The following is a 25,735-nucleotide window of genomic DNA, read 5'->3' as shown; positions in this document are numbered from 1 at the left end:
CTCGTGGCCAAGGGAGTCCCTGGTGTCTCACGTGATTTGAAATATCACCGTGCTTCCGCCTGGAGGCAGAGGAATGGATGAGATGGCAGAGGCGGGGCAAAGACGTCGGAGGTAGAAAAGGCCACGGGGCGCCTGGGTGGCTCAGTCACTTAAGTGTCCGACTCTTGATTTCAGCTCAGGTCATGACCTCACGCTTTATGAGACTGAGCCCTGCATGGGGCTCTGCACTGACAGCATGGAGCCTTCTTGGGATTCTCTCGCTCTGCCCCTCCCCTGCTCATGCTCTCTCTCAAAATAAACACTAAAAAAAAATTTTTTTTTTTTAAAGTCAACGAACACCCCTCCCCTACACAGTTACCCCAACCCTTCACCGCTGGGCCATCTACAGAGGTTAAGAATGGCAGAGACTCCTTCCAGGTTGGGTTTTCTGTCAAGGCCACCACACACATGGTACTTAGCCCTGAGCCACAACCACCGGGGTCGGCGCTCTGGACATCTTCTCTCCCTGCTCCCGGACAGATGTTCTCGCTTGGGCTGGCTTTTATGTGGGCAACCTCAAGACAGAAGCAGCCTGAGTGCTGTCCTTGGGATCCCAGACTTCCTTCTTGCCCCCTGCCCTCCATCCCCAGGTCTCCCAGCTCACCAACAATGAGGCGCTCCGTGTCTGGAAGTTGCTTAAAGAGCTTTCTGAAGTCTTCATTTCTCTGCTTGTAAGTTGGGCTTAATACCTGCACGACAACGGCCAAGGTTAGCAGGATGCTTCCAGGTTCCGTGGGGCTGGGGAGGCAGATGCAGGAAAAGCACCTGCTTGCGTGTTTAAAAGGCAAAGATGAGGCCCTGTTATCCCACAGACCCTAAGCGGCCAGGTTAGGCAAAGGGAGCTTCGGTATTATGGAAAAACACCACGGAGAGAATCTGCCACTGAAAAAGTGGCCATCGACGCAAAAACGTCAAACAGACGAAGCAGGGCCCACATTGCATTCCAAGAAGAGAAAAGAAGGAGGGACACGTCCAGGGAGCTTCCTGGGACCCACCATGAGAGCTATTGCTGTGCTGCCTTCTGCCAGCAGGAAGTACCACCTTGACAGTGAAACAGGGGCTCAGAAGGGCTCCCTCAGCCCCCCGGGAGGACCCAGAATATGACGGTACTCAGTGCATCCCTCAGAAGTGGTTATCATGACTAACACAGTAAGTACTTGGCCGTGTATGAAATTCACAACAAGGAAAAAAAAAGAAATCAAAATGGAGGACTATATCAATGTGACATCTCAATTATATCTCAGGAAAACGGGGCAGGGAGAAGACCTGCACTTCACCAAGACTGGATTTTAAAAAACCCATAAAGCTAGTACTAGAGTAAGCACACAGAGAATTTAAAAGCACACCTGGCAACTAGAGGCACGCAGCCTTCATTCCCTCCCCACCCTTTATAAGACTATCCACTCCAACACTTACATTACTGATGAGGAAACAAAGGCCAGAGAGGAGACCCCTCCCCAAGGTTTCTCCAGCTGGTCAGGGGCAGCTTTCTGGATTCCTGGTCCTGAGCTCACCTCCCATCACTGGTGCCACCAGGTGACCCTGTGCCCACCTAGCTTTTTGGGTGCCTCCGTGCAGGCTCGTACCCATAAACTACCTTAGCAAATCCTCCATGGAAATTCCATCAGCCAGTTGAATAGACAGGAATCCTGATCTTTCCAAACTTACAGTCTTAAAATTAAAATGAAAAATTAAAAAAAAAGGTACCCGAGGATGATACAGGAAGACAGGTGCACAACCCAGAAGAGCCATGCATTGCGACAGAGAAACATGTGTACTCCACCCAGGAGGTTCACTGACCTACTTATGCCAGGAGTGCACGGGTGCACACAGATTGTCCTGATGATGGCGACAGATAGATCTTGGCCATTTACACTCTCTCAGCCACTTCCCTGGGAATCCACTGACATACAGCTGGGTGCAATGAATTGCAATGAAATGCACCTTAGACTGTTCGTTTTTGGCTTTCTGTGAAGCTCGCTGGCCTGTGAGCAAACTCAGGCTGTGGCCCGACCACATTCAGAGCCTGCAGTTGACTACCTGAGCTAAGTGGCTCAATGGCTTTTGTGCCAGAGGGAAGAGGAATATCACAGGAAGTTGAAGGAGACGTAATGACAGGACTTCAGTTTGGGGAGGATTTCTGGAAGAGATTTCCAGTGGATGCCGTGCTACCTCCCACCCCCCAGGCAATGCTATGCTGCAGAAGCCCAAACTGCAAAAATCACCTGCCGTGTGTTTGAACCAAGTATCAGGGCCATTGGGAGTGAGTATCTAGAAGCCAACCTCTCCTGTGGCTAGAAAAGACCTCCCAATATAACACTCCTCTGGCCTATATGATAGCTCCAAACCGATACTGAGATATCCAATCTAACTGGCTGCCTGGCCTTGCAGAACAGAGCCTGCACAATGAAAACCCCTGCTTGACCACCTGATCATCAGTAAGTTCCTAATTATGTCTGACCTTCTTTTTTTTTTAAGTGTATTCATCTATTTTGAGAGAGAGAGAACGCACAAGCTCATGCATGAGTGTGGGAGGGGAAAAGAGAGAGAGAGGGAAACAGAGAATCCCAATCAGGCTCCAGCTGTCAGTGTGGGGCCGGGCGCAGGGCTTGAACCAAAAACTGAGTCAGATGCTTCACCGACTGAGCCACCCAGGCGCCCCTTCTAGAGCTATAGTTAAGTTAATACAAAATGAGTTATTACCATGTACCAAGCATTGTCATTGTTAGCCCTTCATATACATCATTTCCTTTGGCCACAGATTGTTTTCATTATCCCATTTTACACACTAGGAAGTTGAGGCACAGAGAGGTTAAGCAACTTGTCCAAAGTATGTGGTTACCGAGTGGGAGAGGAGAGCACGAACCAAGGTGGTCTGAACCAGAGCCCCTGGTCGGAGTCACGGCTCCATGTTGCCTCAGGATCTCGGTGCCAAGAAGGAAACGACAGGATGCCCCAGCAGAGCACGCTCTCTTGCGGATGAGATGTTCACCTGCTTTGGGGCCCCTGCTAGCCTTTCAGGCCCACGAGTGGGTCTTTTTGTCCAGGGGCGTGGTAATAAAGTTTCAGTTTTTCAAGGGGAAGAAGTTCTGGAAATTGGTGGCAGTACAGTGTGAATGCACTTAATGCTACTGAACTGAGAAATACTTAAGATGGAACATTTTATGTTCCTTACCACGATTAATTGTTTTTAAATGAATGCAACGATCAAGCGGGTCTTCATTACCACACTCCAGTTATCAGCCTGAGGACCAGCCTACCAGATGGCCCCGAGCCCCCTGCAGGTGAAAGCGGGCATCAGGCATCCAGTTACCTGAAGCCCAGAAGTGTTCCTATTCCTAATGGGCTTTCCATAGTGCTCCTTCACCCGGATTTCCACTGGGAACTCGGGCATTTTACAGAGGTGCACAGTGCATGGTGTCTGGCCATAATCTCCACACCAAACCTCTGGCAAAGGGAGGGAGCCACTCCTCCCCTCTCCTCAGAACAAAGCTGCAGCTGTACGGAGGGGGAGGGCAAATCCCGCCTTGACCTCTGACCTCAGCCAGTTCTACAACAAGTGGCTTGGGTGTAGGGACTCCTCAACTTGGTCTTGCATATAAATGCTCCGATTTCTTCCCGGCTGGCTGCCGGTGTGGATGGCGGCCGCCTTTGCTTCCTAGACTCTAAGTAAATACACGGTAGGACAACCTGCCACCATAGATCCTTGTGACACAAGAGACCTGACCCCCTGCTCCCCGCCACGCCCCCCCAGCCCGCTCTTAAAGCAATCTTCTCCAAAAGTGAGCCATGGCTCACCTATTTTAATTTAAAATCGTCAAAGAACTTTGGCTCAAGGATTATCAAGATCTGGGGCCCCTGGGTGATCTGGGGCCAAGTGACGAATTACAAAGGCCCAGCGGAATGTCACTCAGGCCCGGAGGGGTTGGGAGGCACACTCACGGCTGGGATTTCCTCAGATCCGTGCCCAAAGCAGAGCTCTGCACCAGCAGGTGTATCTGGAAACTTCTTCAGGTACCACTGCAAAGGCTGGCTGTCCTGCTCCAGCAGGAGGCTCCAGAGGACCCCAGACTCCGTCAGAGATTCCATTGCTCCCCACGGCTCCGCCTCCCAGTGGAGCCCCGCTCCTTGAGCTCTGATTCCCTCAGGATGAAAACAGTCCGTCTTGTCTGGGCCGGACACAGATGGGCAACCTCTGGTGGCTTGGCAGAGAGCCTTCGTGACCCTGCCCGGCCTCCTTTTCCCTCCTAGAGCTCTGCTCTCAGCACGGAACCTCACGAGTGGGAGGGTGTCGTCCGCATGGTTCCTGGGACAGGCTGGCCAGCCAGTCTCCCATGGCCAGGTTTTGCTTTGTCCCACTTTGGCTCCCACAGTGTGGCCGGTTGTTGGGCTGAGGGTGACCCAGAGGGGATGTGGTGAAGCCCCTCCTCTAGTCAATGTGGACAGCCACTTCAAGAGGCAGGCAGGGGCCAGACGACGCAGACACACGGCAGGTGCACAGGGCCAGCTGAGGGCTCTGAACAAGCAGGCTCCTGGAGGACAGACCGACTGCACAGGAAGAGGATGACCCCACAGCCAGGTGCACAGGTGCACCCCGCCGGTTACTCACACACAGCTCATAGTTGGTCAGAAACTCCCAGGAGAGAATGAACTCCCAGCTTCCCAGCTCTGTCTGGCCTGTCCCATAAGGCGGGCTGTTCACCGTGCAATCTCTTCCCTGGGCGGGCGCCGGTCCCTATGACTCACGGCCCTCTCCCAGGCAGAGCGGCCACCACTGGCTGTGGCAACAAGGCCTGCTCTCACCCCCACCCCTACACACACCCCTTTCCTCCCAGACCGTGCTCTGCTTAGCTGCCCAGCAAACAACTTCTTTGTTAGAGTTGCCCGCCCGTGGCAGGAGGGAGGCAGGGTGGGTGGGCGGGCAGGGCCAGAGCCCTCCACATGCTTCAAGTTACAGGATCTGGGTGACGGTACTGGCCAACGTCCTCCAGTAACCCCCCGGCCTAGCCTGGCCTCCCCAGCAGATGTTTCCTGCAATGGAAAGTAGCTGGCCGGGGCTCCTGGTGGGGGAGGGGGTGGGGGAGGTGCCAGGAGCACTGCTGCTGTGGTGAAATCTGAAATCGGAGACTCTAACGGCCAGGGACTTTGGGGGCACACTCTCCCCTCACTGACCCACCGGTCCACCAACTACCCTGTGCGCAGGGGCAGCAGGAGGTCGGGAAGCTGGACTCTTCGCACTGTAGATATGCCAGGGGGGAGAAGTCGGGCAGATCGCCTGGAGAAGCTGACGTCACCAGCTCCGGGGACCCTGCCCTGCCTCCAGCACTGGCAGGAGGGGGACCGAAGGCCAAAAGGATTCCCAGGCAGCTCCTCAGACCTTGAGGGCCAAGTAGCAATGCTAAGAGCAGAGAATCTGACCCCGGGGTCAAAAGGAGACATGGCTCACCTATTTTAATTTAAAATAGTCAAAGAACTTTAGCTCAAGGATTATCAAGATCCTTGGGATCTTGGGAGCTGAAGCCAATGGGGCCAGGAAGGGGTCCAGGCAGAAGCGGGGGCAGTGAAGAGATAGCCCTGGGACTGGGAAGACTGGACTTGGGACCCCAGGAAAAGTCAGACCTCTGAAACAAATGGGGCACCTGCCCCACGCCCACAGCTATGCCCACTGTGTCTGCCTCAGGGGTCCCAAGTCTGCACATGATGAAGGAGGGGCCTCTGGCCTAGGAGTTTCCAAGGTTAGAGCCAGCGGCACTCAAACATGAGCATGCTTTAGAAGGACTACAGGAATGCATTACAGATGGAGATCCTTGACTCCCAAACTCCCAGATTCTGACTCTGAGGAGCCCAGGGTTTCCCGGTTAAAAGGTTTTAGAGAAAGTAGAGCTTGACTCCTTTCCCAAACTCCTATCTCCCTGTCTTTAGCATCTGCACACCGGACACAGCCCCACGGCCTCCACCCGTCACAAGCGCAGGCAGGTAGCTTCATCAAACCGCTGTCCTCCCCAGGAGGGGTCTAAACCTCAAACAGCCCTCTATCTTCTACAGCACCGAGCATGACGTGTTCCAGATGTCTGCTGCTCCAAATCTGTTTACCAAACGATCGCATTCCTCATACACTTCTAGAACTGTTCCTGTTTACGTCGCATCTCCTGTGTGCACAGCCACACAGATCCAGTAATACGTGCATGGCTTCCTGGTGCCCAGTCCCTGTCTACGCTCTTCAAACCATACACCTGAGCTTCTCTCTGGCCTGTGTGTGTCAGCCCTACCCTCTGCGGTATAGCAGGAGAACCGAGTAGTTCCATTTTGCAGGGTGACCAGAATGCCTCCCTCCTGGGCCATACCAGACCCCAAGATCTAGGCAGTACCTACACCCACGAAAGCTGCATCCTTACAGTAATTGCCCAGAAACGTTTATTGCTGCAGGCCAAACAAAGGGATGACCTCGGTGGGTCGGGTGAGGCATAGGCAGGATACACCCAGAGAGATAACTCTTAAGAGACAAGTCTCAGCGCTCAGCCTTTGTCTCCTACACCCCCGACAATGGGCTGGGCTGGGCAAGGCAGGACGTCAGGCAGCTTGGGGCTGAGACGAGGGAAATGACCCCGAGCTAAACATTAACTCTATGGCAAACACTGGGAGCTGGGACCAAGTGGTACCCCCTCCCTGGGTATGACACGGGGAGGGAAGGGGTGGAGGAGCCCAGGAAAAAAAACAGATGGATTTTGGAGGAGTCCTGGCCTCACCTGAGAAGAATTCAATTAAGACCCTCAAAGGAAATCCTGGCCCTTCAGCCAAGTCCAGGTAGGGAGAAACCAGATGTAGGAGACAGGGGGAGGCAATGAACAGAGAGGAGAGAGATAGGGGCAGGACGGCATCGTGCAGAAAGTCAAGGAGGGGGTAGGACTGGGAGGGGTTCTCATCAGGAGAGACGGGACCATTCTAGAGAAGGTGAAGGGTGGGGGTCGGGGGGCAGAGGTCAGGAAGACTCTTGGAGACCATGGGTAAACAGGTGCGGACAGACGGGCAGAGCTGAAGGAAGGACAGGTGGCCCCACCTGGAAAGAACAGGCTGCCGAGGCTGTCAGCAGGTCGTCTCTCAGACCCTCCATTTTCTACACTGTCCCCCTAATGTCCCCGGTTTCATGCCCACAGAGCTTTGTTCTCTTGCTCTCAATCTCGTGCCTGCCAGGCCTCCTTGGTCAGTCATTCTGTAGGATTGGCGCGATCGCTTTCCTCGCCACCAAAAAGCCAGCATCCCCGACCAGGGGCATGGGGCAACTTGGGCACTGAGTCTCTCCCAGCCACCAGGGTCTAGGCTCCTGACCTCTGACCTCAGACAAGCTCCTTCCCTGGGTTGCCATGACCACTGACCGCCACAAAAGGGGTGACGCAGAAGAGGACGGTACCTGTGCCCACGCGAGGCATCGGACAGGAGAGCTGTAACTGCTTCCTCCAAGAAGCGAGCCCACTGTACCCAGCAGGTGCCATCTTTTGGGGGGCAGACTACACCCCTTCCACCCCCAACTCTGCCCTTGGCTCCCTCCACAAACTAAAGCACTGTTTCTGCTCATCCCTCTGGCTCAGGTCTGCCAGGGGCTGTGCCTCCCAGGCTGGGGGCCTCGGTGAATAACGCTGGTATGGTCAAGTAAGTAGAGGGGGAAGGGTTGAGGGGAAGAAGCGTAGATATAAACAGGCCTGGGAGGGCCTTAGGGCAGTTGTGGATTGCGCTGCCTTCACATCCCACTCTTGACCTTCATGTCATATCCCTGGCTAGAGACCAGAAGCCCTCACACCTCAGCCTTTCCACGTGTCTCAGGACCTAGCCACCTCTTGCCACGGGCCCACTCTTTAGGCCCGGTTGGTCTGCCATCATGCTGACCGCTCTTCCCTGGCTAGATAGTAAAATGTGGAAGGGAGGCAGGTAAGGAGGGAGCTGGGAGTGGGCGGGGAGCTGCACACCCAAGCTACTCCGACAACCTGAGATGTTCTCTCGGTGGTCAGCAGCTCTGCGATGACCCCCCCCCCCCGCTCCTGAATCTGACCAGGACATTTGTGACTGTCTCCAGAGGTGGGATTACAGAGCCTTTGCCCATCCCGTCAATGATGGCACATCAGCCACCACCAGGAGTGTCAGGGGACAGATTACAAAGAGAGTTGTCAGTAGAGATAAGCAGGGGGGATGGGGCAACACAGTAAGTGTCTTCTGGAAAACCATGAATGGACTATCAGGGGGCAGTGCAGAGGAGGGGAGCGGTTTGAACTGAAGTTTCCTGATGGGGCCTCTGCACGCGAGAGCACAGGCACACGCGTGGCACACAGCAGGGGGGTGTCCAGCCACCCAAGGACGCAGGCACTGGGGGTATGAGGGCACCCCACACCCGTGTGCATCGATCCAGGTGGCTCTGGGGAAACACCCAGGTGGTGGCTTCTTCCTGATCGAGGCAGGGCAACGGTGACTCGGGGAACGGTCACGCTCAAGTCCGTGCTACAGATAATGAGCACACTGGTACCATCAGAGCGGGCAGAGACGGGGTGGGGGGAGGGGGGGCAGGGGATGACACCTGCTGTGTGGAACAGGCAGCATCTGGCTTCCCCCCCAGACACCCAGAAGTGGGCCAGGCACCAGCCTCGGCCTCAGAAGGAAAGCAGGGTTTTCACCCCAGGTTATCTGAAGCCAGCCTTTCTAGGGCTCTACCCACTATGCTAGCCGCTGATCTCGCTCCTGATGTAAAAACACACGGAGGCAAAGTGGAAAGGTCACCTAGATACAGCTCCTCACACCTCTGGCTCGGGCCGGCTGGAGGTCCCTCGTCACCTCTCCGCGTCCGAGCCTTTGCTCGGCTCTGCCTCGTCCTCCCAGCGTCCACCTAGCCCTTCTCTGTCCTTCTGACACATCATCCCATTCTGTGGCCTGTCCCTGTCCCGTGTCAGACCTCCACAGAGGCAGCCGGGGAGGAAGGCAGACAAGGAACCGCATCTGCCTGGCAATGCGGGATCAGGGGGGAGAGGAAAGGGGAGCCACAGGAAAACATTTCTGGAGGGGGCTCGTGGGGTCTGGAAGAAGCCCCAGAGTGGAAGCACGCGTCCAAGAGAGCGGTCATCAGGAGGAACGCTAAATGCTGCTCTGCAAAGAGTCCCCCTGTGCACTTGGCCTCTGTGAGCTAATGACTCGTGCCAAGGGGAGAGTCGATAGATAATGTTTCTGGGATTCATGCGGGGTGAGGGGTGGAGGCCGGAGGAGACACGGACCATCTGTGAGCCCCAGGGAGGCCCGGGAGACGAGACGGAGTGGAGGCCCGTTTTAGAGGGAGACGTGCGGTCAGCGAGGGTCTCCAGCCGCAAGGCATCGGTCAGGAAGCAGGGCTTTGGCGGCCCGGCTCCTCTACCATCTCCCACTTATCTGTCGCCGGAACGCCTGAGTTCTGGACCTCACGTGGTGGCTGGCCTTTCCAGCTGGCCTGCGAGAGGCAGCGTCCACTTCTGTCCTTCCCTCAGCCGCCAGCAGTGATGTGCGGGGCTGGGAGAGGCGCTGAGGGGAGAGTGTGGGGAACCTGCCGGTGGCAGACAGGAAGGGAGAGCCGGCCAGAGAACGGGAGTCAGAGGGGAGAGGGAGGAGGAGCCAGATGGAAGAGCCAAGGCAAGGAAAAGTGAGGTGGAACAGAGAAGCCTGACTGAAAGAGAATGAGAGCGAGAGGGGCAGAGAGAGAAGAGGCGAGGGTGGGGGCCGGCAACCAAGATGGGCACTTGCACGTCCAGATTTGGAAGTTTCGATGGTCTGACACGTCTGCAGCCACCTGCTTCCCGTTCCTTTCGGGGATGCAACTTTTTGGGGCGGGTTTCGTCAGGCAAGGGGCGCTGGAGCCCCTGCGCAGCTCGCAGGAAAGCGGCCCCCACCCTCCTCCCTCACAGAAGCAGCGTCTCTCTCCTCCAGGAGGTGAGCTGTAAGCAGCGCCGGGGTAAAGACCAAGGTGGGTCCACAGGGAAGGGCTGGGGAATGAGAGGGGACGGTCCGGCTTTTCCCTGACACAGGCCGCCTCAGTCAGCGAGGCCCCCCAACCTCTGCCTTGGCTGTGCCAGGCCAGAGGGGCACAGCTCCCCACGGAGCAGCAGGAGGTACCTGACCTGGGGGAATCACTGAGCCCTGTGGGAACACAGCCCGCACGTACACACAAGCGATCCTGACCCAAGTCCCTACGTGAAACCCAAGCCTCCCCACTCCCACCCCCGCCCCCGTGTCCACAAGCTCTGTCACTCACGGCCACCTTCTCCCACACTTGCTGCCCCCCCCCCCCCCCGAAGCCTGCTGAGGCCCGGCCCGGTGCTGGGGAAGGTGGTACCTGCATGATCAATCAGACTCGAGTGTGGGGAACAGCAGACTCGGAGCAGGAAAGACAGCTGACCTGAGGCCAGGCTCTCCACTAGGCAGTTCCAGAGGGCAGAGTACAATTCGGTGGCAGGGGCCAGCTGAGAGACTTCAACCGGCTGCTCTCCAGGGGGAAAAGTTCAAACTGCTGCAGCCCAGTCTACGCGATGGGGGTTGGGGTCTCGGAAGGGACTGTTTACCCCACTAAACAGTTTCTGGGTCTGCAGCAGCTGGCTGAGCCACCACCGTGGACGACATCAGGCTACGCCTCCATCACAGAACCAGGAGCAGTGGGCGTCTTCTAGAAGGAAGATGCCCCTCGGGACTACTGAGGTGTGCCTTGAGGCAGAAGTCAAATTCTCCTAGATGGGACAGCCTCTCTACTTAACGGGGGAAAGTTTTCTGGCTGCACTGCCCCCAAAATGTCTTGGCTGAAGGAAGGAAACTTTGCCCCTACGTTCAGGCCCCGGGGCTGTCCGAGTCCCAGAATTCTGTCTGGTCTCTGGACGCCTCCCCCAGCTGGGCCCCTCCACTGGGGCTGGAAGAGCCCCGTCCAGGAGTCGAGGGGAGGGCCATCCTTCCCAGGTCTCCCTGAATCAAATCCTCCCTCACCAGCAGTCCTGTCCTCCTGCACAGGAAAACCAGTCTATCTGGTGTTTCAGGGAGGGGGCTGGTCAGGGGCCCCTGAGCTTGCTTGAGCAAGCCCACGGGGCGGCCAAACCTCTCCTCGCCACCTCTCCGTTCCCCAACCACCTCCATCCACCACCCGCTTCCCACGTGCCCGGACAAGAAGAGAAACAGGGATACTTACGTTATACCAACTCTGGCTTTTCTGAAAGGACAAAATAAGAGAAAGCACAATTAGTCTGGGACGAGATGGTGGGAATGGCCAGGGTATTCCTGGCTCCAGAGGGAAGGTTACACAGACAGCAGAGGGCGGGCAGGGAGGAGGAATCCAAATGCAGCCGGATGCTTCCCATGTGGCTGCTCGAGAGGGGTCCTCCTTTCTCAAGACAGCTCCAGAAAGGAGGCCCAGGGAGCAGTCCATGCTGGAAACCTCACCGAGGTCGGGGCGGCAGGCAGCGGCAGCACCAGCCAGAGCTCAGCTGGAAGGGAGTCGGAGCCCCATCATGAGGTTTTCTGATGGGGGTGAGGGGTGCGCTGCAGGCATCCGAGACCCAGTCCCCAAATGGGCCCCGACCAGAAGCAAAGTGCAGAGAGAGACCAACCCAGCCTTCCGCTCCAAGTCAGACCCTCTGTAGAAGGCAAGATGGGGCCTTCGGGTAAAGGAAGCAAAGGGGCTGCCTGGAAACTTCCTCCCACTACGCTCTCGGCGAGCAGAGGCGTGAATTCCTCCTTCTGCTCAATAGCTGGCTGATGACCCAGGTGGCAAAGGGGTCCTGGGGAGGTTCTGCGCTGAGAGGAGAGTTGAAGCACATGATTGCCGGTTGTCCCTCCCCACTCTGTGCTGCTGTAACTCGGTTCCCAACAAAATCAAGACTCCGTCCCAGCTCCAGACTTCAGGAGCTGGTTCATTTCCTGCCCTGGGCAAAGGTTACTCGTTTTCATGGCAACTGAAAGTTCTTTAGAGCAAGAGGGATGGCTAACATTGTGCTTTGTCTACCTCCAGTCTCTAATCCCACCTGAAAGCTAGACAGGTGGACAGGAACACACACGCATACCTGCCTGGGCCCCAAAACCGTGAGGTGCTGATCCAACGGTTTTAGATTGGGGATGGGGTATTTCAGGTTGTAAAAAACTTGTCAAGGGTGTAATTCCAGCCAAGAATCACTGCATCAGGGAAACTGCTGGTCAACAGCTGTACACACAGGTGTGGATCCTGGGCACAAGTGGCAACTTTTACCCTCCCACCTCGTTGAAGGGGCCCCGACTCCTAAGGGGAGGAAAAGGGCAGCCACTGTCTCAGAATGTCCACCGGGAGCAGGTCTGGCTGGGAGGAGGGTGGTCATGTGACCACCACCCCCCTCCTCACCAGCTCCCCCGTTCCACCAGAACTCTCTAGATGCTCTCTGTAGTCATTTCCCAACAAAGGCTATCACTATGGCCCATCTGGAAGCCACACACTCGAACCACGGCCTTACCTTCTCCTCTATTCCAGAGGTCTTAGCAGGTAAAGGGGCCAAATCTGAATATTTAAAACCAACTATTTCACTGTTGAGGGAGCTGTTGCCCCATGGGAATCCTGGACCTCGATCTGAACATGAGCCTGTAATCATTTGGCGAGAGCCACCCATTTCTGGAGGCGAGTGGATGGGGCAAAGAAGCTGTGTCTGACCTTACTTGTACCTTGCGAGGTCTTCATTCCCGGGTCCTGTCTCTGAGATCACAGGGCATGAGGCTGTGCAGGTATCCACTGAACCACATCTCCCAACAGCGGAGAGGAACCTTCTAGGATGTGCCAGCCTCGCCCGCCCCATGGTTTCTGGCATTTCACCAAACCGAAGCCGGGCCCTCAGATATCTGCTTCACAGCTGAGAGAACTCTCCGTCACCCGCCCCCTAGCTTCTCACCCCACTGTCCTGGCCTTCGTGTTAGACCCTGGGAGAAAAGGGGACAGCAGGAATGAAATCGGGCTGGGTGCGGGGGACCCAAGATCCTTCATGATTACTCTTACGTGCTGCTCCCACTCCTGCCTTAGGTATTCCTGTACTGCCACACAGATAGATGTCCCTTTGGAATCCGTTCAGAGTGACAAAGAGCCTCAACCAGGGAACCGGTGTCCCATTTCTGTGTGACACTTTTGTGTAATACTTGCTCGTTCATAAAGGGGGGGAGGGGATAACAATTTGTGTTCCCAAGTACTGAAATGTGTGAAATGAACCAGCCAGAGCGAGGGCTTCTGTCCTGTCCCTCAGCATGACACTCTACCCTCATCAGCCATCTCCAGGCAGCTTCTCATCTGTCACCGCTAAGAAAAATGCCCCCCACCCCACCCCCCTGTCAAACCCATAGTAGCTCCTAGGAACACCCACTGCGGGCACGAGTCCCTCAACTCTGACCGGCCTCCTGGAGGCAAATTTCATCCTCTGGCTTCACTCTCCCAGGGCTGAGTCCCCAGCTCACGGGGGCAGGGAAACCAGAGGGGCTGCGGGCGTGGGAAGGGAGGAGGGAGCGAGAGCAGAGGCATCCAGGGACACAAGTTAGGGTGTCTGCTATTGCAGCTTCTTTAAAATGCCCCTCCTTCGCAGAGAGGGCCAGAGGCATGGAAAAAACAGAACTAGGGGGTGGGGGTCGAGGCTTCTCTGACAGGTTATGAATGGATTCGGCTAAAAGGGGAGCGGGGGAGTCAGGAAAAGTACTCAGAGCTGCCCAGGACAGGGAACTGAGCAGAGGACGGTTCCACTGCCTCCTAGAAGGGGTCTAAAGAACAAGCACTAAAGGAATACGAGGCCTCTGGAAACAGACCCACCTTCCCTAGAGACATCTCCCCAGTGCAAAGGCTCCTGGGGTCGGGAAGGTGGGGGCTGGGGGGCCAGAGGAGGGGAAGAGAGGAGCTCTACTTATAGGAGGTACGAAATAAAAGAGACTTCTTACTTTGATCAGGTTAAGTCTGTCATACTGGAAAGAAAAAAACCACAAAAATTAGGGTTGGAAAACAAGGAGAAAGGTCAAGGGGAAAAGCTGCAGCGAAGCCACGGGCTGGGTGACAGAGCACACCCAAGGCAGGAGGACTCCCCTACTGGGGTCATCGCAGCGGCTGTCCTAGAGCAGGAGCTGGCCGGAGCGGGGGAACGGCCGCTGGCTCCCCCTAGTGGCCGCAAGCCAGTACTACAGAGCAGAAGCTGGGTGGCCGCACAAACTCCAGGGGTCTGGGGAAGAGGAAGGAAAGGACGCCTTGACATCTTCTAGCTCGCTGCTCTGGGCGGGGCTGCACCCAGAAGGGTCAGCCTCAGCAGTACAGTTACACACTCACAGGAGAGGGGCCTTACGGATCACCTGGTCTGACCCCTCCATATTAATACGAGGAAATGGAGGCCCTGAGAAGGCAAGGCAGACACCGCCCATGCCTGGCTCCAGGGAGAAGTGGAAGTACTTTCCAGGCGGCCTGGAAAATATACGTGGTCGTCTCCTCTAGAAGGTGGATGAGAGACGGGGTGAGGTGGCCTGGTGGCCATAATAGCAACAATAGCTCTGGCGACCAGAGCCCTTTGCCACGGATACGTCTGGTCAACCTGAGACCACGTTCCAACTGGGGGAGGGGGTATCCTAACCACAGGAGCACGCCCTCCACCTCTCCTCACCTCACCTCTGCAGCTCTCCCTCACTTTCCGCTCCAGGCCCCTGACCTGTGTAGCACCTAATTCCTGAAGTCTGTGTGTCCCTCACACACAATGGTTTCCCAGACCGACCTCAGCTGCCACCATTTCCCGCTGAGCTGGCAAGGCACCCCCGTCACCCACAAGTCAGTCCTGTTCTAATGGCGTTTGGAGGATGGTGGTGGCAGTGGTGACAGCTGTGACTGGTGGGAGAATGGGGCCGAGGGGAGGCATCCACCCAAACCAGGGACTCGAGGACTATGTGTCTGCCTCACCGAAGCCCATCAAAGGGAAAGAAAACCTAGACCACCCCCCCTTTCCCAGCACCTCCCTCTTCAGCTCATGAGAGGGGGACCAAGGCTAACTTTGAATTCAGCTCTTGGCCCCTTCACAACGCCTCATTCTGACTCTCAGAGTCCCAGCCTGGCTCAGCGGACCAGCTGCATGAAACACGCCCGTCACCCCACTCATTTACGAGTCCTCCAGCCTCTGACGTGTAACGTCCCCAACTACACACGAGCCTCTACGAGTCGGGTCTGGTTTCCGGACAATCTAGGCACGTTTCTTAAGGTTTCTTATTTCCCTTCCTAGCCTGTAGGCTGCCGGGGGGCAGGCATGGGCCCGTTACTCGTTTCCCGAGGAAGACCTACCATTTAGGAGATTTTTAAAAAATCCTCCTTACGGACTACTCGCCTCAACCCAGCACCCGACTAAAAGAGGCTCCTCTGTGGGTGGTGGCTGACGGCCGTCAGTAACGTGCTCACCGAGCGCCCTGCTGGCATAGGGGTGAGAGGAGACGAAGCCCGCAGCTTCCGCTCAGACACAGCCAGAGAGATGGAATAACCCGATGCCTGGGTCTAGCGACACGTGTCCTCTCGCCAGCCAGAGCTGTGAGGGGCTGGGAGCGGGTGCTGACCCCACGGAGCACTCCTCACTCCCCACAGGTAGAGCTCCTCCTTCCCTGCCCACAGCGAGCAACCACCATGTGAAGTCTTCAGAGCCAAGATGTGCTTTGAGCCTGAAAGGTCACAGACTCTGGGCTCAGCCCCGTAGTCTCTTGCTCTTCCCTCAGGAATGAGAACAGCTGTTCGCCCTCCTCCTCCCCAAGACACTTACAGAGGCTCAAGACTATTATTAAGTCATCCCTCTCTTTTTCTTCTCCAGGCGACATCCCACCTCCTTTTCCCCTGTGGGGGTTATTTCCTGAGCCCTGCCGTTCTAAAATACCTACTGCTCACGCTGGACTCCCTCCAAGTTCTCTTCGGACCTCTGAGATCCTGGGGGCCAGGGCAGACTCTGGAACTGCCCCCTGACCTCGTCGCATTTCTACAGGGCCTGGCAGGGGCTACTATCGATGTCCATCGACCTCCAGATCCTGGTACCACGCCCTTCTGGAAGAATAGCTCCGATCTGATCACACTTCAGGATCCTAAGAATACCACAAGCCCCCGGGCTGGGCAGTGGGTGGAAGCCGTGAGGGATGCCCAGGCTGAGCAGCTGTCAGTGGGCAGGCAGAGGGAAGAAGGTGCCAGGTAGAGCTCCTGAGGTCACTTTCCCACACCGGGGAACTCACCTATGGGAATCTGTGACCCTCAATCATCACGTCCGGGGACTCTGGTCTCACCCACTAAAGCAGGTGTAAGCGGGTATATCAGGACCCAAAGCCCAGCTGGATGGGGCTTCCCTTCCCCCAGAGCAATGAAACTAAGCCCCGGCAGGACTCTGCTTCTAGATGGCTCCATGTAAGGAGGGAACAGATTCCCAACCCAAGGCGGTATTTGGGGAGCAGGCAGAGACAGGGGAGGATGGGAGACGGGTCTGTTCTCCGACTTTGGGTGCAATAGGAATGGTCCCTCTGTAACTTCAAGCCAGCCTGCCAGGGGGCAGTGGGGCCGGCCCTTCTGGGAAAGGGACCAAGCAAGACATGGGCCAGAGTGGGCGGGGGCAGAGGGAGGGGTGCGGAGCGCTACAGACAATTCAACACCGGAGGGGAGACCAAAGACAGAGACAAAAGATGGCTTACTTTTGAGAGGCGCTTGTGAGACTAAGACCATGCATGCAAAGGAGGTATTTGGGAAATGGTGGGGAAGAAGAGGAAGAACAAGAAAATCAAAAGACAAATCAGGTGGGAAGCCAGCTCCCGTGCCTCCCAGGGGCCCCTTCCCCTCCCCGGGGCCTAGGAGTCCAGCAGTAACGAGAAGCTTTCTGAAGGAGCATCTAGGCAAAGACCACCTCCTGCTTCCCAAAGGACTGAGGAGGGGGCAAGAAAATCTCTGGGGACCCATAAGTAGTCCGGGCCCCCCTGGGGCTCATTTTATGCCTTTCCTTAGGCAAAGGCCCAGGCCCTCGGCAGGTGGCACTGACACTTGCAGGGGATGGAGAGGCCCTGTCACCGTCCTCCTGGCCCAATGAGTACCAAGTGGGTTATTACCAAAGGTGAGGCAGAGTGATAGCCAGGGCGGAGGTTAAAAACCCCTCTCTTCCCTGAGGACTCTCTCTTCCCGGCACTACGCTCCTCCCAGATAATGCTCCCCTCTACCCCGAATTTGAAAAAAGGAAGCAGGACTAAACGGATGACCCCCTCCTGGTCCCCAGAGCACCCTTTCTCCAAATCTCAAGGCACGTGAGGCTCCCTACCCCAAAAGGAGACAACAGTCACCGTGGAACCATGTAACTAGTGCTTGGGGCACTCTGAGTGTTCCGCTGAGAAGATAAACTAGGGTCTCCCCCGCCTGTCCTACCCTCGCCTCACTGACACAAGGGCCCTCGAGGAAGGGGTTGTCTACCTCGCTGACCCCCAACACTGGCTTCCCCGCAGCCAGCTGACGAGCAAGTAGAGAGTCCCGGCAGCGCCCGACTCACCTTGGAATTTTTGCCGCCACTCCGGCCGGACTGCGAGGAGCAGCTGCGCTGGACGCCCTGCTCCGGCGTGGACGGGGACTTGTCCGAGGAGTGGTCTGAGCCCTTCTCCACCATGGTGTCTCCGTCCGGGCTCTGCGGGGTTGGCGAGCGAGACCGTTTCCGGAGGATGGGGGAGCAGGCCGGCGTGCTGCGGTTTGAGTTACTGGCAGTGCTGCAGGGGCAGATGGAGAGAGGGAGTGGGGTGGAAAGGGGGGAGGAGGAGGAAAGACAGGCAGTCAGTGATTGAAGGCCAAAGACGGGTCCCAAGGAGCCAGCTCAGGGAGCCAGGGTCAGGGGCTGGGGAGAAACAGGGAGAAAAGGGCCCAGCTATGATCTCACTGCACCGTAATACTGCTGCTGGCCAGGAGGGGGCGGTGGTGCCGATGTGAAATGGAAACAATGTGAAGTGACATAGAAGGGGCAAGTAGGGCAGTTAGACATTTAGATATTCATCCATCCATCCGACCATCTGTCTGTCCATCCATCCAAATATCGTTCGAGCCCCTATTACATGCCAAGAACTGTCTAGGGAAAACAGAATTTAAGAGCTGAAAGGCTCATTACAGGTCATCCAATACCACGAGCTCCTTTTATGCACACTGCATAACTAGTTCCGACATTTTGTTTTGCAGATATGTGCCCATAAAAATAGTTAAGAATAATCCTACTTTCAAAGCAGTCACATGCATATTATTTCACTGAGGCATTATTTCTTAAGGCATTCCTAACGGCAAGTGCCATAATCCCTATTTTTAAGGTCTTCCGACTTGCAACTCAAGCACAGCATAGTATTTCCTTGTAAGCCATGTTACTCTCTGCTTCCCCTGCCCAGGGGAAAGATGAACACAGCAGAAGTTCTCACATTCCATAGCCCCCTCCACCCAAATTCGTTTCCAACAGGCACCGTATACATCCCACAGTACCAAATCCGCTCACGCCAAGGCTTACAGGCTGTAATTATTTACTATTGGACACTTAGTGTGTGCTCTTGATGGAGCAGGATGGGCGTAAAGAAAGAGGGGAGGGGAAATGAAGTTAAGTTCTAACAAGTGTTTGCTTTGCCCTGAGAGAATGGAAGGACAAACATGGAAAAGGACATGGTTAAGTGGGAAAGAGACAGGGGGAATGGGAAGGGAAGCATGGACGAAACTGCAAAGGCAAAGAAAGAAGCACAAGGGTAGGGGGATGAGAAGCCGAGGGCCCCCTCACCCACTCCGGTCAGAGAGCAGGGTCAGGCTTCAGGGACAGCCCAGATCTGAGGCTGTGAGGGCCCCTCCATCCCAGCCTTCCCTAAGTGAGTGGCACGCAGGGTAGGGAACACTGTCATTTGCATGAAGATCCAGCTGTGACCTCCGATGTCCCATCGGACCCATTTGCAATGAAAACCATGCCCCTCTCAGCAGAACCTTGCACCTGGGGATCCTCAGCAGAGAAGGAAGGAAGCCCAAAGCCCAAACCGGCAAGTGGGGAAGGAGGGCGGCAGGGGGTGAGTGCAATGCTCTAACTTTTGAAGGAAACTGATGGAGAGAAGACAAAAAGGAGGCCAGACAGAGAAAAGGAAGACAAAGGTGACCAGAGGACGTATGGAGACACGTTAAGACCCAATGTTTTGCTTCCCCCTAAAACAGAATTCAGATAGATATTGCTTACAAAACTAATAATAACTGTGCTTTTGAAAAAGAAGCTCTTGGGCACCTGGATGGCTCAGTCGGTTGAGCGTCTGACTCTTGATTTTGGCTCAGGTCATGATCCCAGGGTCATGGGCTCAAGCCCCACATCAGGCTGCAGGCTCAGTGGGGAGCCTGCTTAAGATTCTCTCTTTTTCCCTCTGCCCCTCTCCCTCTCTCATTCTAAGATAAATTTAAAAAAGAAGTATTTCTTCAAGTTCTCACTCCCCCCCCCCCCACCCCACTCATTCACTACTGCACACCGAGGAGAGGGGAAATTATGTTCCTTTTCTTCACTTGGAAAAGCAGAGTCTTGGAATGGTGGTGAGGAGATTCTCGGGACATGGTCCCTGGGGGGAAGCCTCCGAAAGCTCCTGAAGGGTAAACTCGGGTGCTCATCGTTCTGGGGTAGCTGCCTCTCACTCAGGCCAACTTCAACCCACAGCCAAGTACTCCAAGGATTAAACTGTCTTCTAGGATTACTTTGCTGGAAGAACGGTCAGGAACTCTACCCCTAACCTCAACTAGTTTGCTCACAGACATACCAGAGTGTGGACGATGCCTAGCACACGTCCATCTCGGTCACAACAGCTCGGCTCCTGTCTTTCCCTTCAGTCAGAGACATCTTGACACATGGCGAGTCCGGGTGCGAGAATGGAAAGCAGGTCTCCTTATCCTTCTCCAAACTCTCCATCCCCACTGGTAACAGGCTGTTGAGGAGGGCTTCATTCAGCAAGGGCTGGGCACAAAATTCTAACCTGGAGGAAACTCGCTCCAACTACCCAAAACCACATGAATCTCCCACTCAGTGATCAAAATGCCCATGAGATTCCCTCAACCACTGAGTGGCCCCGTATCAGCTGACCTGACTGACACGTGCCACCCAATGGATACCTAAATTCCTACTTTCAACACATCCGTAAGCTTATCCTGTCATTTGTCGTGTTAGTCTCTGTGCTTTGAAGGCCACTGATGATCCGTGTTGTTCCTGAAGCGCTCTTCTCCGCTCCGTGATGCCACACAACTCTTTCTATTCCTCTTCTGGCCTCAAACGCTGGTTTCTCTCTTGCTGACTCCGCCTGAAGTCTGGTCCTTCCCCACGGCCCGAACCATCGCCTGCATAACTTCAACTGTACCTCGCAGCAGAAGACTCACTCCCCTGCCTGTTTCTGGCTTCGATCGCACTTGCTCCCTTCAGCTCAACAGTCTGCGGCCGAGTGGACAACCCCTCCGAAGAGAGGTCTCAGTTCAGACTGAGAACCGAGCTCACCATCCTTCCTCCCGAAACTTCTCCCACTACCACCCCTCGTCAGCGGCATTACCATTCCTCGTCTCCCAGCCTGCAAATCCACGTCTTCTGTGTCACTCCGCAAAAAGTGAGTCACCGGCTCACATCGATTCTATCTGCGGAAAGCTTCTTAACCCATCCTTCCTTCCCTCCCCTCCCCCACCCGGGGTCTCTTGCCTAGATGCTTCCACGAGTCGTTTAAGTGGTCTCTTTCATCTCCTTTCCCTGTCTCGTACTCATTCCCATCTCTGTCATTCGATCTATTTTTTTAAATTAATTAATTAATTAATTAAAATTATTTATTTTGGAGAAAAAGAGACAGGCACAGAGTACAAGCAGGGCAAGGGCAGAAAGAGAGGGAGAGACAGAATCTGAAGCAGGCTCCAGGTTCAAGCTGTCAGCACAGAGCCCAACAAGGGAGATCATGACCCGAGCCAAAGTCGGACACTTAACCAACTGAGTCACCCAGGTGCCCTTGTCATCAATCTTTCTAAGTACAAGCCTGATACGATCTTTCTGCCCACCCCCCCCCCACCCCCGCCACAGGCATGCATCTTAAAGTCTCAAATCCTCAGAATGGAAGTCAAAGTTCTCTACCGAAAATGATGTTGACACTTGCCTGTATTCCAATACTTTATCTCTCCTTATACAGTCTTTGAGGGTTTCCGTATCTTAGTCCCATGTATCTTCCACTGGTGTTAATACGCACTCGCTTCCTCCTGTCTCCAGGCTTCCATACCTACCACTACTTGCACGTGAAGGGCTCTTCCCGCCCTGTATCTATCTACCTACTGGAGTCCTATTCAGCTTTTAAGAGCCATCTCAAACCTCACCTTCCCCACAAATCTTTTTAAAATCTCCACCACTGAGACACCTGGATGGCTCAGTCGGTTAAGCGTCCAACTTCAGTTCAGGTCACGATCTCACGGTTCGTGAGTTCGAGCCCCGCGCCGGGCTCTGTGCTGACAGCTCAGAGCCTGAAGCCTGCTTCGGTTTCTGGGTCTTCCTCTCTCTTTGCCCCTCCCCTGCTCATGTGCTCTCTCTCTCTCTCTCTTTCTCTCAAAAATAAACATTAAAAAAATTTAAAAAATAAAATAAAATCCCCACTAATGAACTGACTAGAGCATTTAATATATTCTGCCTGGTACACACACTCTTGGGGGCACCCACCTCTGCACCTCCCACGTGGTTTCATGTGACACCTTATAAGTAGTGTGTGCTCCGGGGATGTCTGCTGAATTACGTAACAACCTAGTAAAGGTTTTCACAATCTCCGTGGCTTTAACAATCCCCAGGATCATGACACCTCCCAAACAGGTACCTCCAACCTGTTAATAAAAATAGCTAAAAGTTGGGGCGCCTGGGTGGCTCAGTTGGGTAAGCATCCGACTCTTGATTTCAGCCCAGGTCATGATCTCAAAGTTCCTGAGTTCGAGCCCCACACCAGGCTCCCTGATGACAGTGTAGAGCCTGCTTGGGGTTCTCTCTCTTTCTCCCTCTCTCTCTGCCCCTCCCCGACTTCTGCTGTCTTTCTCTCTTAAAATAAATAAACTTAACAGAAATAGCTAAAAGTTTATGAATGTTTATGAGTTCCTGGCATGGTACCAAGCACTGATGAAGCACTAGTTTATTTTATTTCCCAGCCAACCTATGAAGTGTTGATGGAGATTATCATTCGTCCTCTTTTCAGGTGATAAAACTCAATTACTGACAGATTTAGTAATTTGCCCAAAGTCACACAGACAGGTAAGTGGCAAGAGAGGATTTGACATGCAGGCCTATCTGATGATAGAGCCTATTCTTGGAACCAAGCATTCGGTAATATTTGCTGGGTGAATAGATAGAAGGATGGATGGGGTGGCTGGGTGGGTGGAAAGAAAGAAGGAATCAGCTTCCTGCCTGCAGTTTTTAATCCATTCCCTATTTTGCTGTTACAATGAACTTTCTAAAAAAAAGTGATTTTGCCATTTTGACCATTTTCTCCCTTGCTTGAAGTCCTCTATGGTGCCCAACCTCCTTAGAATGAAATCTGAACTCCAAACTATGGCAGAGAAGCTCCTCAATGATCGTACTTCAAGCTACCTCTGAAAGCTCCATCTGTGCAACTCTTCCCAGGGGACCCTCTGCCTCAGCCATCCAGGACTCCTTAGAGATCCTTGTGCCACGTTCTTGCCTTTCCCTATCTTTTCAGTCTCTCTCATGCTGAAAATACCATTTCCCCCTCCAGGCGCCCTCCCAACATTGACCCCTCAAGACTAAGCCCAACTACTCCCTACTCCATTCCCCATTCCACTCTAATCCTTCACTATACAAGAAGACAGCTGGGATTCTAACTCACCACAATCACTATTTGATTTGCTACATGCATACCTAACACTCTTCAAAGGTATCCCCTTATCCTATAGATTTGGATGTCCTGCTGAGCAAATAAAACCCAATTCCTCTGCATCTCATAACCCTACACTATTGTTGTCTTTCCAGCGAACTCTACAATGGGCCATTAATCCAATCCTGCCACCATTATTAATAATAGTATTACTTTCTATTTCAAAACCTTGGGGATTTAAAGCTAAAAGGGACCTTGGATTTACTACCTAAAGGAAAGGAAGACTGGTATTGTAGGAGCTACTGGACCATGACCTCCCTTCCAGAACTTTGCACATAGCCACACATAAGAAATCTAAGAAACACGGAGGCTGCATGGCTGCCAGAGTGATACGCTTTCAGACCTGGATCTTCTGCTCCATACACACACACACCCACACACACACACACAAACACACACACACACACACACACACACACACACACACACACACCGAGCATGCGGTGTTCAAGTCCATAATGGTGAGTGACAAAGGATCCCTGTGCTTGGGACATTATTATAGTCGGGAAGAGCCAGACACGTGTTCTGCTCCTTCCAACATAAGCAATGAGTGGCAAGACAGGGAAGAGTCCAGGAATCTTACACAGACTGCTTCCTTGAGAATTCAGCACTTGAGACGTGAGCTGGGTCCTAAATAACGTGTCAGAGTCAGCCAGGTGAAGGCATGGCAGTAGGAGGGAAGAGAATGTGCCCAAGCAAAACAAAACAAAACAAAACAAAAACCCTGTATAAACAAAGGTGTGGAGACCTAGAACAGCTGGGGATACACAGAGCATTGCAAGAAACTGTGTTACTGAAGCGTAACATGCTTAAGCTGACGCACATGAGACTCCTCAGACTATCAACTCTCCCCAGTAATAGGTCCGCTGAGACCCCCACCAGCCACTTTTAACCCACTCACTGCAGGCGGGGGGGGGGGGGGGGGGGCAGACCTCATTCACTCACTTCCCATCTCTCCCTTTTTTTTTTTTTAATTTTTTTTTTAACGTTTATTTATTTTGGGGACAGAGAGAGACAGAGCATGAACGGGGGAGGGGCAGAGAGAGAGGGAGACACAGAATCGGAAACAGGCTCCAGGCTCTGAGCCGTCAGCCCAGAGCCCGACGCGGGGCTCGAACTCACGGACCGCGAGATCGTGACCTGAGCTGAAGTCGGACGCTTAACCGACTGAGCCACCCAGGCGCCCCTCATCTCTCCCTTTTTAAAGATCTCCAACAACACTTTTTCATTCCTCTCCTGGTTACCCTGCTAACAAACAGTGAGTGCTTCCTTAAGCCTAATACCTCATGTCGCTCCTGGGTGCGGAGCGACAGGCATGTGTCTTGTAATCTCTGTGGCACAAATGATTACACGGAAGGCAAACAAGTGAACCTGAATGAGGAACACCACCTAAGCTGCTGGGATGGCAGCAGCCCCTTTCCTACACGCTAACACGTTCCACTGGCCTGGCTCATTCCCAGATTCCCACTCACCCTCCGCACACCTGGACACTTACTGTTTCACATCATCCCTTCCCCCAAGCCCAGCCCCGCCATGACCTGTCTGATCAAATGGTTCGGCCATGATAGTTTCGGTGCCAGGACATTGGTAATTTTTCTGACTCCCTGATATATTCCAGGGCACCCCCAAACTAACAGGAAGAACATTTAATTAGAAATTCAGAAAGCCAGTTTCAAATGAAACATCTGTTTGCTGAGGGCCTGCTTGGGCCGTTATGTCAGGATTAATTGCCGGCCTGTAGAGTTGTGTCAGCAGGCTCAGGCTTGAGTCCCAGCTCTGCTACTTGCTGGGTGACATCGGTCTCTGAGTCTCATTTTTCTGCTTAGACAAATGAGAGGTGTTAATGCGTATCTCATAGGACTGCTATGTCGAATGAAATAACGTGAGTGAAATATTTAGCGCAGGGCCTGATACATAACAAATGCTCAATAAATACTATGGAGCTTCTATTATTCTTCAGAAAACTGTTGTTCTGGGGCGCCTGGGGGGCTCCATCAGTAAGCGTCTGACTCTCGAAATCCGGCTCAGGTTGTGATCTCTCAGTCATGAGATGGAGCCCCCGTCAGGTTCTGGGCTGAGTCTGAAGGCTGCTTGGGATTCTCGCTCTCGCTCTCTCTCTCTCTCTCTCTCTCCCCACCTCGGTCTCTCTGCCCCTCCCCCACTCATGCTCTCTCTCAAAATAAATAAACATTTTTAAAAAAGAAGAAGGCGGCTTTTGTTCCTCTTTGTAAAATGTGGAATAAATACCCTTGCCCTCTTTCCTCAGAGGATTATATGGACATGCTTCAAATGCTCCCAAGCAGGACTTCCGGGGACCACATCCACCTGGATGTGCAGGATCCTTGAAGTGCAGAATCCCAATCCCACCCCCACGCAATAAATGACAATTTCCAGGAGATGGTGTTAGGAATCTGCATCCTGAACAAGCACCATAGTAGACATTGCGCTCTAAAATTTGAGAGGACTCCCAAGGATTCGTCAAAGGGTAAGTGACCGATCTGTCCCAGATGACAGATGACTCCTTGAGTGAACCGCCCATTCAGAGTCTCCCATGTCACCAACTCGCTGGAACAGAAAAGGAGTTGAGTCTGTCATAGAAACTGGCAATGGAGAATCGTGAGCTGATGAGGAGTCGGCTCAGAGATGTCGTTCTCGCAGTAAGGCCACGACTCGGCGCTCGATGGGATTGTGTCGCCTTCGTTTGATGTGGGAGCCTGACAATTATCATTAGAGTCCATGCCCACAACCATATGACAGGCATCGAATCCCTCCCTGCCTTTAGCAGCATCTAGTTAAAACAGATTCTGATCTC

General features: G+C 54.0%; 1 protein-coding gene across 4 annotated transcripts in view; it reads right to left on the bottom strand.

Annotated features, from left to right (window-relative positions):
- The window catches only part of GRAMD1B (GRAM domain containing 1B), a 241,420-nt gene that overhangs the window by 29,156 nt on the left and 186,529 nt on the right, over nucleotides 1-25,735 (bottom strand). For all 4 annotated transcript variants that reach the window (XM_042904721.1, XM_042904719.1, XM_042904718.1 and 1 more), the window contains 3 exons: nucleotides 17,544-17,754; nucleotides 11,216-11,236; nucleotides 644-728 (listed from right to left, as the gene is read on the bottom strand). In XM_042904721.1, coding sequence (XP_042760655.1) covers nucleotides 644-728; nucleotides 11,216-11,236; nucleotides 17,544-17,754 — 317 coding nt within the window. The remainder of the gene's footprint in view (nucleotides 1-643; nucleotides 729-11,215; nucleotides 11,237-17,543; nucleotides 17,755-25,735) is intronic.

The sequence above is a fragment of the Panthera leo genome, chromosome D1 (assembly GCF_018350215.1).
Source record: "Panthera leo isolate Ple1 chromosome D1, P.leo_Ple1_pat1.1, whole genome shotgun sequence".
Taxonomy (NCBI): Eukaryota; Metazoa; Chordata; class Mammalia; order Carnivora; family Felidae; genus Panthera; species Panthera leo.
This window is presented reverse-complemented; position numbering and strand designations above follow the sequence as displayed.